This window comes from Podarcis muralis, chromosome 14, assembly GCF_964188315.1.
Source record: "Podarcis muralis chromosome 14, rPodMur119.hap1.1, whole genome shotgun sequence".
Classification (NCBI taxonomy): domain Eukaryota; kingdom Metazoa; phylum Chordata; class Lepidosauria; order Squamata; family Lacertidae; genus Podarcis; species Podarcis muralis.
The window spans coordinates 39,464,165-39,476,486 of record NC_135668.1 but is presented as its reverse complement, the minus strand read 5'-3'; the positions used below and the strand labels follow the sequence as shown (position 1 = coordinate 39,476,486).

General features: G+C 44.2%; 1 protein-coding gene across 25 annotated transcripts in view; it reads right to left on the bottom strand.

The window, feature by feature from the left end:
- The window catches only part of MAPK8IP3 (mitogen-activated protein kinase 8 interacting protein 3), a 67,185-nt gene that overhangs the window by 24,673 nt on the left and 30,190 nt on the right, over positions 1 to 12,322 (bottom strand). For 11 of the 25 annotated variants that reach the window (XM_077918482.1, XM_028705304.2, XM_028705301.2 and 8 more), the window contains 5 exons: positions 11,806 to 11,817; positions 9,108 to 9,125; positions 3,312 to 3,369; positions 2,156 to 2,308; positions 1,148 to 1,229 (listed from right to left, as the gene is read on the bottom strand). In XM_077918482.1, coding sequence (XP_077774608.1) covers positions 1,148 to 1,229; positions 2,156 to 2,308; positions 3,312 to 3,369; positions 9,108 to 9,125; positions 11,806 to 11,817 — 323 coding nt within the window. The remainder of the gene's footprint in view (positions 1 to 1,147; positions 1,230 to 2,155; positions 2,309 to 3,311; positions 3,370 to 9,107; positions 9,126 to 11,805; positions 11,818 to 12,322) is intronic. The other 14 variants (XM_028705303.2, XM_077918484.1, XM_028705312.2 and 11 more) reach the window with 6 other exon arrangements.

The window sequence follows — 12,322 nt, the reverse complement described above, 5'->3', positions numbered from 1 at the left end:
TCAGGAGATCACAGGAAGCACTGCTGGGTAGCTAGAAGACCAGCTATAAGAGCTAAAATACACACCCAACTTTGTCATACGCTGCAAAGTTTAGGGAGGCATTTCAGCAACAAGGAACGTGTATGTGGAGGTTGTGTGTGTCAAGTGGAAATGTTTGTCCCACATATCAGCATGGCATTCACACTCACCGCAGACGGTTCGTGTAATTTTTCTGTGAAGCTCCTTGTAACCCAGAAGATGAGCGAGGACAGGACACACTACTTCCTGTTTCTGCCCTCATCCTAAACTAGCTTTGGGGGTGATGTCATCAGAGCGATTGCATGGGAGCAGAAAGCAATGTTTTCCCAACCTCATTCTGATGGAATCTTCTGGGCAGGAAGGAACATGGTGTTCAGCAGTAGTGAGAGATGTGATTGCTGTTGTCCCGCAACTTTCCCCAGTGCAAACCTTCTCTTTAAAGCTCAATCAAACAGCAATTTGCGGAAAACCCGAATTGACATTTGCTCTGATTGAGCGCTAAAGAGCAGGTTTTCATGGGGAGAAACTCCAGGGCAAAAAGCAAAAAACAAACCCCCACTTGGACACAGAGCTTTTAAGTGCGGACCTGGAAAGAATGGGGCAAAAAGGAAGTGTGGCTAAACCCTGATCTAGGAGGACCAGTCACCTAACTGCAGATAAGACAGCTTCCTATGTTCCTCCTCATGTTAGCACGTACAAGGGAGATTTGGGTTAGGACCACAATGCGGGAGGCAAAGACTTAAAGTCCCCTACCTTCCCCAAACCAGAGACTATTTGTGGGGGGGACGGACACATATGTAAGGGTAATCTGACCTTAATGGTGCAATCCTAACCATGTCTACTCAGAAGCAAGTCTTACTGATCTCAATGGGGCTTGCTCCCAGGTAAGTGGGGTTAGGATTGCAGTGGCATCCAGTACTTCCATTTTGATATGATTACACCCAGGCTGCGGTAGTCATGGATGTGGTCACAACCCAAAGAGAACAGCCCCTTTGGGCTGCCCCACACACCTGAGGATGATAAAATATGCACTTTGGTGTCAGTGTTCAAGTAAGTGAGGAAGAAAACCCCCCATTCCCGCAAAAAAAACAACCCCTCCTTCCCTAGACATTTTAATAATGTAATATACCAATTCTGTACAGAGATAGCTGCTTACATCCTCCACCTCTTCTTTGGGCTCTCGGCGGGCAACGATCACTTCGGATTTCACTCTAGAAAACAGAGCAAAGAACATCAAAGAAAGGAAGAGGCTAAACAGCAGCCCCTCTTGACAGGGGTACGCGGTCCTGGGCCTCAGTTGCTCACTAGGGCTGCCATCTTTCAAGAAGTGAAAATCCAGACACAAATTGCTGAAAAAAGCCAAAGTTGTTTTTGAGAAATGACCCAAGCGATTTTTTGGTTATTTTGCCGAAAATCCAGGACAAACCATTGCTTTTTAGAAATACCCCCCCCCCCCCGACATCACTTCCATCACTGAAATTCCGGTAATGTCTGGGGAAATCTGGACGTATGGCTACCCTAGCTAGGCCATTTTGCTACATTTGCTACAGAAAGTGTATGAGGCGAGGGGAACATCTGGCTTTATGTGAGCAGCCCAAGGCAACAACCAAGGATAAAAAATACCCCCCAATCCATATATGTTAAAAACAGAAGACAGTAATACTTCACCCTGCTCCCCCAAAAATGTAAACTGGACCACTTTTGCTAACAGTTACAAAGGTGGGGGCGGGGGGATTTAATACAAGAACAAGAATGAGAAGCACCAACATGAAGAGTTGATTTGTCCGCCTCGTTTTTCACAAATCAATATCCACCTGAGCTCTTCGTTTGACTGTGGCATGTAGAGAGGGCCATACCAAATGTGATATGTACAGAAGGACCACAGTTGGGTCTCCTGCAGGTTTGCTTTTGCTCATGAAGATCTGGGATGTGGTGCTGTGGGAGGGTCCATTTAGCAGAGGGGGCAGGGGGAGAACTTGTGGGCCTCCAAGTGTTGTTGTGACAATAGCCAGGGTAGCTCAAGTGCTGCCCTACAGATCGCCTTGGAATCTAGCACCCATCAGCCTTCTTTTTTTGTCCCGAATGACTTGCCTACCCATAGCTGAGGAAACTGCTCAAGCAGCAGCAGGGCACTCACCTTTTCAGTTCCTCTTCGAGTTCCTTGATCCTAGCTTCCATTTTGGCTTTCGCTTGCTTTGCTGCTTCAAGCTCACCTTTCAACACCTCCTGCTCCCCGGTGAGCTGGTCTACCTTTGCAATTAAATCGTTCTTCACTATGTTCAGAGCATTTCTTTAGGATAGGGGAAAGGGAAAGAAAAACGCCACAGCAGATAGTGAGGTGGATAACATCAATTTGGTGGAAGATTAACTGCAGCAGAGAAGTATCAGTGCAGCCTGTGATGAATATAGGGGAGGATTGAAAGCAATGCCTTCTTACAACCCTAATCTAGAGGACAGCAGTGAGAGAGAGAGAGAATGGGCTTTTGGGTAGTAGGCTCTGGTTTCCCAGGGAATTTCACCCTGCACCCATTGAAGAAGTTTTTACTTTCTTAGGAATTGTTGTTGTGGTTCTTGCATAACAATATTTAGTTCCCTTGTCAATCATCCTTGTGTTGTGTGGGGGAAAGGACGGTTTGTTTCTTCATGATTACTGCAGATGCTTTTATAGTAGTAGTAGTAGTAGTAGTAGTAATAATAATAATAATAATAATAATAATAATAATAATACCTTTATTGCCAATGTACAACCTGAGTAAAATGAAATTAACTGAGCCTTCCCCCCCCCCCCCACAAACACTCAATCTTATTTAGTGTATTACTGGTGGTTTCAAATGTTATTATTTGTTATGAATTTGCTGTTTTGAACTGCATTTATATGGATTTTACAGTATGGTAGGTTGTACGGAGACTTTTCTGTGGGAAGCACTGATTCTGTTGGCAGAAACCAAGTATGGAGGTCTGCCTTTGTGAGATCCCCTATTTAATTTCTCACCACACCCCTAGAAGTGACCCCTCTCAGAAACAATTCTCAACCCTCTTAAGAACCATTGCTTGGAAGTTCTTCCTGCAATTATCAGAGACATGCTACTACTAACAGCGGAACACAGCCATCAAGGCTAGTAGCCACTGATACCCTTATACATGAATTTGTCTAATCCTTTTTTTAAGCCGTCTAAGTTGATGGTCACCGAAATGCTAGCAAGCAAATGGCAACACACAAATGTCAACCATGTCCATGCCATACACCTAAGCAAACAAGCAAAGTATTTCTAGAGCATGAGCTGGTGTCTTACTTTGTTTCCAGTAGCTGTGTGTTCTCCATCAACAGGTTCCCCACTTCTTTGCCCATCCCTGGAGGGGTGGAAAAGAAAAAATAAAACACGAGGCAACACACAATTTGATCTGCACCCTTTGGAAAGATTTAAGCCTTATGCTTTGCTGGCCAATTCTTACTTAGGAGAAGCAGCCTCGTAGTTCGAGAGCCTGCAACGTATATGTTTTGCTGCACAGTGCAAAGCGCCACTCGCCCTGTCGAGGTCACGGAACAGAAGCAAACATTTCTGAAAACGCAGACGGATGCATTCACTCAAGTACAGAGACGTCCTTTAGGAGACGGGACAGAAGAAACAACTGCACTAAAATGGGTATTCTTAGGGCTTATCCACACTTACCTTTCATCCCACACTTTCCATGTAGAGATCTATACATTAACACTCTATGGACGAGCGGTTTTTTGTTTGTTTGTTTTGCCCTAAGCTTTCCCCGCCAAAAACAGCTCTTTAAGGCTGAACTGGAACAAACACCAATTCAGGTTTTCTGTGGATTGACATTTGCTCTGATTGAGCTTGAAAGAGTGGGTTTTAAAGAGGAAAGTTCCAGAGCAAAAAAAAAGGGGGAAAGGGGGGGGGAGTGCTTAGACACAGAGCTTGAAATTGTGGACTGTGCCTGGAAAGAGTAGAGGAAAGGTAATTGTGCATAAGCCCTTAGACTTAAAAGCTGGACCCACCCCACTATAATGTGTTAAAACCTTTTTGAAAAGGCCCAGCCAATGAGCGAGTCACTCAACTCCTCTGTTTCGCACAACCCTGCTTGTTTTCAATCTGGATTCAAGAGCACAAGCCATGAGCACAGCGAGTTATTAGCAAAGTTCAATATTATGCACAGCTAATTTAGTGCAGGGGTAGAGAAAGTCCACCTCGTGCACCAATCTTGGTCTGCCAGGGAGTTGAATTTGACCTGTGAAGCCATTTTCCCAAAACCACACCACCTGTCCATCAGCTGGTATCGCTGGGTGTTGTCAGCTGATGGGCAGGGTTCAATCATGCTGGGTGCTTCTTTGCATGTGCGATCCCTGTGGGGGAACATGCTAGCAAAGTAGAACACAACTAAGCCCTCTCCACATCAGCTGAGAAGCAGAGTGTTCAGTCCTGCTGGGTGCTGCTTGGCCAGTGCATTCCCTGCAAGGAACATACTAGTGAATCAGACCTCCGCCCTTGCAGGCCAACTTTGATTCGTGGGTAGAAGCTACTTGATGCACGTTAAGAAAAGCCCTGTTGGCCCACCTAGTCCAGCATCCTGCTCTTATGGTGACCAACCAACCAGTTGCCTCTGGGAAGCCCAAAAGCAGGACGTGAGCACAACAGCACTCTTCCCACCAGCAATTCCCAACCACTGGTATTCAGAGGCATAGTGCCTCCAACAGGGGAGACAGAAGCATAGCCATCATGGCTAGTAGCCCTAAATAGCCTCATCCTGCATTAATCCTCTTTTACACCAAGTTGGTGGCCATTAATACCTCTTATGGGAGTTTGTCCTGAATCCTCCAACATTCAACTTCATTGAATGGCCCAAAGTTCTAGTATGATGAGAGAGGGAGAAAACATCTCCTTTCTTCTGTTTATCCAAGGCATAGCTGTCAACTTTCCCCTTTTTTTAAAGAGAAATTCCCTTATTCCGAATAGGATTCCTCGCAAGAAAAGGGAAAAGTTGACAGCTATGATCCAAGGGCCAGCTCTGATCTAATTCGATCATGTGTCACGTATTTCAGTCCTCCTAGTCACTAGTTTCTGGTCATTAGGTTGCCAATGACAAAGGGAAACTTTAAAGACTTTGCCGTTGGGCCAACTGTTTCATTGGAAGTACCTAATGTCACACAGTGAAGCTGAACTGTCTGACTTCCCCTGAACTTCTATGCAGATTAGTGCCACACCACTGTGGAAGGATCCAACGCCAGCTAGACAACACAAGGAAACTACCCCTGAAGAGGTTTGGCAGGGTGAGGGAGGAGTAGAGGGGCTCGCTAGTGAGGTCAGCTCTGAAATGTTATACTGCTGTTACAAAAAAAAAATCCCAATTGAGTCTTTCCCACTTTGTGGATATATTAGCACTCCATTTAACTATCATGTTGCCCCTTCCAAAGAGTGCTGGGAACTGTAGCTTGACAAGGGGGCTAAGAATTCTCTTATAGATCACTGGCCCCCCTCACAGAACTACGCTTCCCAGATTTGCAAGGACAGATGTGGGAAGTGACCTTAGTCTCCATAACTACTGCAGCAAGCTCCATATATGAGACTAGGCTGCCATTCTCTCCTCCCACCTTTTTAGTTTTATGGAGTTGTTGCTGGGAGGATGGAAGGACAGGAGGAAGAATGAAATCTTACTATTGGCCACATACTCAATACACTTGTTAAACATGCACGCTGTACAGCAGCTTTCCCCAACTTGTTGCCCTCCAGATGTTTTAGACTACAACTCCCATCAAGCTGGGGCTGATGACGGCTGTTATCCAAATCATCTGGAGTGCAGTAAGTTGGTGAAGGTAATTCTAGAGAAATCAGATCACTATTCCAGCTCTGTTCATCTGGCAAATGCACTATTTGTGAAAGTTTAGATACATCTTGCACAAACTTTGGGTTTCCCCCCACATATGACATTATCCTAAACACACTTAGTAGGGCAGGGGTGTAAAACCTGTGGCCTTCCAAATGCTGCTGGACTACAACTTCCATCATGCCTGACCATCAGCTATGCTGACGGAGAGTAAAGGGAGTCACGAATGTAAGCATATTTTGGGGGGACGACATTCATCACTTTATAATTGTTTACGCTGAATTGCACTTGCCATTTTACTGCTCATTTCCTCAGTTTTGAGAGATGCTTTTGGAGCGCTTCACAATCATTTTTGGTTTGTTTAAACAACCCTGAACTTTTAGCACTTCTTTTTTTTTAATCTCTAAGCTACCTTGAGTTCCATCTAGGGAAAAGGTGGGAGATGATAGATAGATAGATGATAGATAGATAGATAGATAGATAGATAGATAGATGATAGATAGATAGATAGATAGATAGATAGATAGATAGATAGATAGATAGATAGATGATAGATAATATATTAGATTTACAATTTAGGTGGCAGTTCAGCAGCATCTGGTAGGCCACAGGTTCCTCCTGCCTGGTTTGAATCCTTCTTTGGCTATTGCTGCTTTTGTGCATGAAAGTTGCCAATGCAGAACAGGAAGCAAAAAAGAGCCAGGTCTAGAGTATGAATCCCTGCTTCACTGCAAAACTCACTGGGTGACCTTACAAAGGCTGCATACACCCCATTCATTTAAAGCACATGGCTTTCCCCAAAGAACCTTGGGAACTGTAGTTTCCAGCACACTTTAACAACACTTCACGGGATTCTCTGGGGGAATTCACATGCTTTAAATTTAGGGTGTGTTTGCAGCCAAAGTTATGGAGAGCCTCTGTCCCAAATGTTGAGAGTGCAGTATAGGGGGACTAGAATTTCCTTCCATTACAGAATGGAAGGGAAATGTTTAGTTACCTAGTCTCATTTCAACTGTTCTCATGAACCCACGGATGCTTTCAACATTCACGCACGCATCCACTTCACACTGTGTAGAGAAACATGCTTTTACGCTGTTCGTTCTGCTTGCTTTTGTTGAAAGCGACAAACACACACTCAGTACAAATGAAACGCTTAAAAAAGAGAGTCATGGGCAGTGTACAGGAAGTGAGAAGACAGCACAAGACACTCAGGCAAGTACACAGACCTTCTTCCCAACAATGAGATGGGACGGGTTGATGATGGCAGAGGCAAGTTCCCCAGCAAGAATGGCAAAGAAGCAGCAGGTGTGTTTTTAAAAAAATAAAGTTAGATAGATATAGAGAAAGGAAAAAAACACACTACAACCATCAGGAATAAGACAGGAAGAAATAAATCACTTCTGATGTTTCAGGCAGCATGGGATCTTCATACTGTCTATTGGGGCAGAGAACAGAAATACAAACTTAAATGCAACAATGGAGATTAAGAATCCCAGTCTGAAGGCAAATTATAGGCCACTCTGCACATTTCACTGACATTCAGTCCATTTCATGTAGACACTCCACATGGAGGCACTGCCAAACCCAGGTACTCAATTTGTGTACCTGCATGACACATGCATGTGTTTCATTCCCACATTATGTTTCTTGGTGTACATTTGAAATAGGAGGACACTTAAAAAATGAAAGAAAGTGTGGCATGACCTTTTATATCCCGGCTGCTGTGAGAAGGTGAAATGTAAATAGAATCTTTTTTACAGACTGATTTGCCAAGGTCTGCAGGTTGGTGGGAGTGAACATTTCAAGGCACTAGGCACCAGTTTTTAGGTGTCTGGGCAATGTGGCTGCAGGGTATTTTCTGTCCCTGGATAACTGGAGATACCTGGACTCAAAAATCAAAACATATTGCAAAGAGGCAAGGCCTGTTGTTCTTTCAGAAATAATGGAAATCATCCTGAGCCTACAAGATACACGTTGAAGTCAGAAGTATGAATCCGGAATATGAAAATCACAAGACTGCATCAATCCATAACAGAGCAGAGAATACTGCAAATCTCGCCGCTTTAGCAAATTTGTAGCCCTTAAGACTGCAAAAATAGGCTTGAAACTGTATGAAGAATGCCAGGTGGTTATCACAAGCGTGGAACAGCGGAAGCTCAGATATCTGATAGTTAAGAGCAGGTGTCAATACTTTGCAAAGACCTTTCCTCAGGCCCAAGGCTATGAGTAGTTAAGTTATTCAGCCTGAGTGAATAAATGCAGTTTTGCTGGCTTGCATCACTTTTACGTTTCTTTTTCTTGGCACAAGATCTTTTGGTTTTGTTTTTTAGCACAGGCTACATCAAGTATGTCAAACATAGGCAGATTTCAGAATCTACTTTGGTTTTTGCCAGAACACTGCAGTCCAGGAACTGGAGCCAAATACAGAGCAGTGACTGGAGGGTGAAGGCAGTGCTGGATGTGCAATGGCACTTCAGGTGGTGTAGCCAATTCCTTACTGCAGGACTGGATCTGGCTGGTGGGCCATATACTTATCTCCCTCACATACCAACTTTGGCAATGAAGCAGTCTATAAATTTGTTTAATAATAATGATGATAATAATTAGAATAATAATGATGACGGCACATGCCAGCATCCCCCTCAAAATACAGTTGGGAAGAAGCCACAACTGAGTGCTCCTTGCTTCTAGAAAGCTAGTGGTTCAGGTAAAAAAAAAAAAAGGCCAGGGCTTTTCTTCTGAATACAAAGTGGTTTCTAAGCTAAGGGTTTTCAAAACATGAAAAGCAGCACATTGAATTGTGTGTCTGGAATGTTATAAGAAGCCCTGGCTCCCACAGCAACCTAAGTGAAGTGTGGTGGAGTCAACGGTGTATATAGAATATTTCCATCAAGAGTGCTATATGTGTTTTGTGTGTTTGTTTACAGTTCCCAGAAAAAAAATAACCAGGAAATGCATTACATTTCACAGCCATATTTCTTGACCTGCATCCTGCAAGCTGTTTGAAACATCAAAGCGAATAGCCACCTACATCCCCAAACAGAAAAGAATCTCTCCCAAACAATGGGTGATGGGAGAATCACCTACTTCTTCTCAACAAAGCAACACCATCACCATCACAGGAACGAAACAAAAGAGAGTCCCGAGAAATCCCAGAAGAAAAGAAAGAGAAGAAGAAGAAAAAAAAGGATGACGAGATGCTGAATGAACAGAAAGGGGGAGGAGAACACCCATATGTTTAAAAAAGGCCTTGGCCTTACCAAAGAAATCATCCCGCACTATGAAAGTCATTCCATATGAGAAAAGAGGGGTGGGGTCAGGGGTACAGAAAGAGATAGGGACAAAGAAGAGAAAAATAGGGGAAGAAAGGGAGAGAAAAAAGCAGCCATTAAATACAAATCTGTAAACAGCAAAACGGTCGTGCTCTCTTAGCACGTACGTGCAAGGAAATTAGTTATGCTGCAGCAAGAACCACTCTCTGCCTCTGATCCAGCTAAGCAGGGAAGAAAGTCTCAGATTTTGAATGAATGAACAGATCAAGTTAGCAACTCCTGGTTCCATCCTTATTAACCTCCGTGGATAGGCAAAGGTCCTTTGGGCCTCTCATCCTCTACGGAAGGGAACCAAAGCAACAGCATGGATGGGTCAGGTTAAGGGGAAAAACAGGAGGAGAGGACAGTAAAATTGGGGCAAAGGGATCTGTTGGGAGACCCCGAATCTGATTTTCAACTGGACGGATGCCTGAAAAAAAAGGCAGCAATCTTGGGTTGGCAGCAAATAATAAATGTTTAAAGGAAATGAATCTATTTCCTATTTGCACTGGGCCGGGTCCAGTATAAAGAGTTCTTCAGCAGAAGTAGACTGCTATTATCAAAGGAAGGGAACTTTGGCATCCAACCCAATGCAGACAAACACACCCCTTCTCTTTCTTTCTCCTTCGGTCAAAACTGGACACGTTTTTCACAAAGGATTGAGTTTACAAGTCCTACAACTCAGTAATAAGAAGCCGCCTTATACTGAGTCAGATCATTGGTCCGTCTAGCTCAATACTGTCTACACTGATTGGCAGTGGCTCTTCAGGATTTTAGGTGAGGATGTTCTCAACCCTATGCAGAGATACTGGAGCTTGAACTCAGAGGAGCTTCTGCCTGCAGAGCAGATGCTCTACCACAGAGCTATGGCCCTTCCGCGAACATTTCAAACATGACTACAATGAACATTTACATGTAAAAAAACCAAACACCTAATTTTCCACCCTTACTGGGAGAGCCCTGGAGGGAAGTGTGGATGCTCCAATTTCGGAAATGATACTAAATGTGCACACCCAGTGTGCTCACAAATCGACAGGCAATCATGTGTGCCCAACAGGAATGGGGAGAAATTCAATTCAGTTCATGTTCAAAGTCAAATTTATCAAATTCACTCTCCGAAACAATACGAAAGCAAACATAGCTAACCAAAGAAAGTTTCCAGAAATTGCCTCTACCCACTGAATCATTTCATAAACCTCTATCTTGTCCTTTGTGCTCCCTGAACCTTTGCCCATCTTTATCTTAAAATGCTTTAAGCTTTCTTTATACCGGTATATGAGGAAATGTTCCAGACCTGTCATGGTTTTGTTTCTGCTTTCTGGAATCTTTTCCAGTTCCAGGATATCCTCCTGAGATGGGGACCAGAACTGTATCCAGGGAAACTGTCCAGTCTGTACCACTTAAGCCATGGTGCTGTCAAGGCAGGACTTTGGGGTAGAGGCCCAGAGGCCCACTCAGCAGAATGAGCCCAAGGGCCTCCTAATGCAACAGGGCAGACTTTCCACATGCTGAAGGAAGCGGTGTCAATGCACAATACCATCTAAAGAGCCACCCCACTCCAATAAGATAATTGTCTAGAGAGAGCAGGGCTGGAGAACCTGTGGCCCTTCAGATTTTGTTGGACTCCAACTCCCAACAGCCTCAGCCTGCATGGCCATCAGTCAGGGATAGTAATCTAGGAAGGCACCTTATACTAATTCACTTAGCTCAGTATCATCTATGCTGACTGGCAGTAGCTCTCCAGGTTTTCAGACAGGAGTGTCTTGCAGCCCTACCTGGAGATGCCAGTGATTGACCCAGTCTGCATGCAAAACAGATGTTCTACCACTGAGCAGATGTTCTACCACTGAGCTATAGTTCTACCACTGAGCTATATGTGATGGGAGGTGGTGGTTCAACAACATCAGGTTCTCCACCCTTGGTCTAGAGTCTTAAATTAGCTAACTGCACCACTGATTTAAGCAAGTTCATCTAGAAAAGATGCCCTTGGACCTCTAACACTTCTCCTTCAGCTAGAATTCTTGACTGACCATCTCAGCCTTTTCCAAACTTACAAGCTGCGAAACTTGAGAGCTCAGCCCCCATCCTGCGAGCACTGAGTCCCAAACCTTCTCTTACCCCAGCAGCCATCCTGAGGGAGGGAAAGGACTAATTATTAATGGAATCAGCAAGATGGATAAACCTCCTATCTTTAGCTCACTTTCTGAATGAGAAACCCGCACTTGGGTTCATTGCCTGCCCTAAAAGGAAGGGAAAATCCCACCTTACAGGAAACATGAAGTTACAGATGGTTCCCCACCTTCTACCCTAGGATTCAAAGAGGGAGGTAAAAAAAAGCAGATTGTGGAGTGAGGCTGCAGAAAGCCGGGGGGGGGGTAGGAGTTAGAAATAAAGCTTACCGCAATGTAACATGTGAGCAAAAAGCAGAGAATGTTCAATTGGGTTCGGAACCTTAAGTCACGCAAGCCAATCAAACAAGGGAAAGGCGGGACGAAGTCCGCAAAGCCAACCGTGATTGGACAACAGCAGGGGAGTATCACACGTGTGTACCCACATCATTCAATTTAAAATTCAAGGAAGGGGGAAGGAGCAAGAAGAAAGAAAAATTGGAGGAAACAGAGAATCTGAACAGAGGAGAGATACACACCTGAAAACTCCCCTATGGGCCATGTCCAGCGAAGCACAGAGATACAGGATGGGGTAGGGGGGAAGGAATTGGGGGGAAGGAAAGAAAAAGAGTCAATCAGTGACCGAAACCAACAAAATAAAAAAAAAATCTGGATTTTTTTTTAAAAGAGAAACAAAAAATTAACAATGATCTTGCCATTTCAATGTCAAAAGGCATGAAATAGTAAAGACAGGACCTGCTATGGACTGCAAATGGTGTGAATCTACATATGGGACATTTGAGAGTATGAGGGTGAGGAAATCACTCCCCCCCCCCCCCAGATGAGGATATAAGTGAGGAGCCTGGAGACTTCCTACGAACCCTGACTTAAGCCTTGTCTTCTCAACCATGGCAAATGGTATAACAAAAACGTATTCTGAATAACCTAATTTGTTGGAATGCTTATGACCATCTGCAGCGCTCTATGTAGCCTTTCCAAAAATTCATGAAAGCTGGCGCAGCTTGAGACCCACTAAATCAAACGCAGCCCATCAGC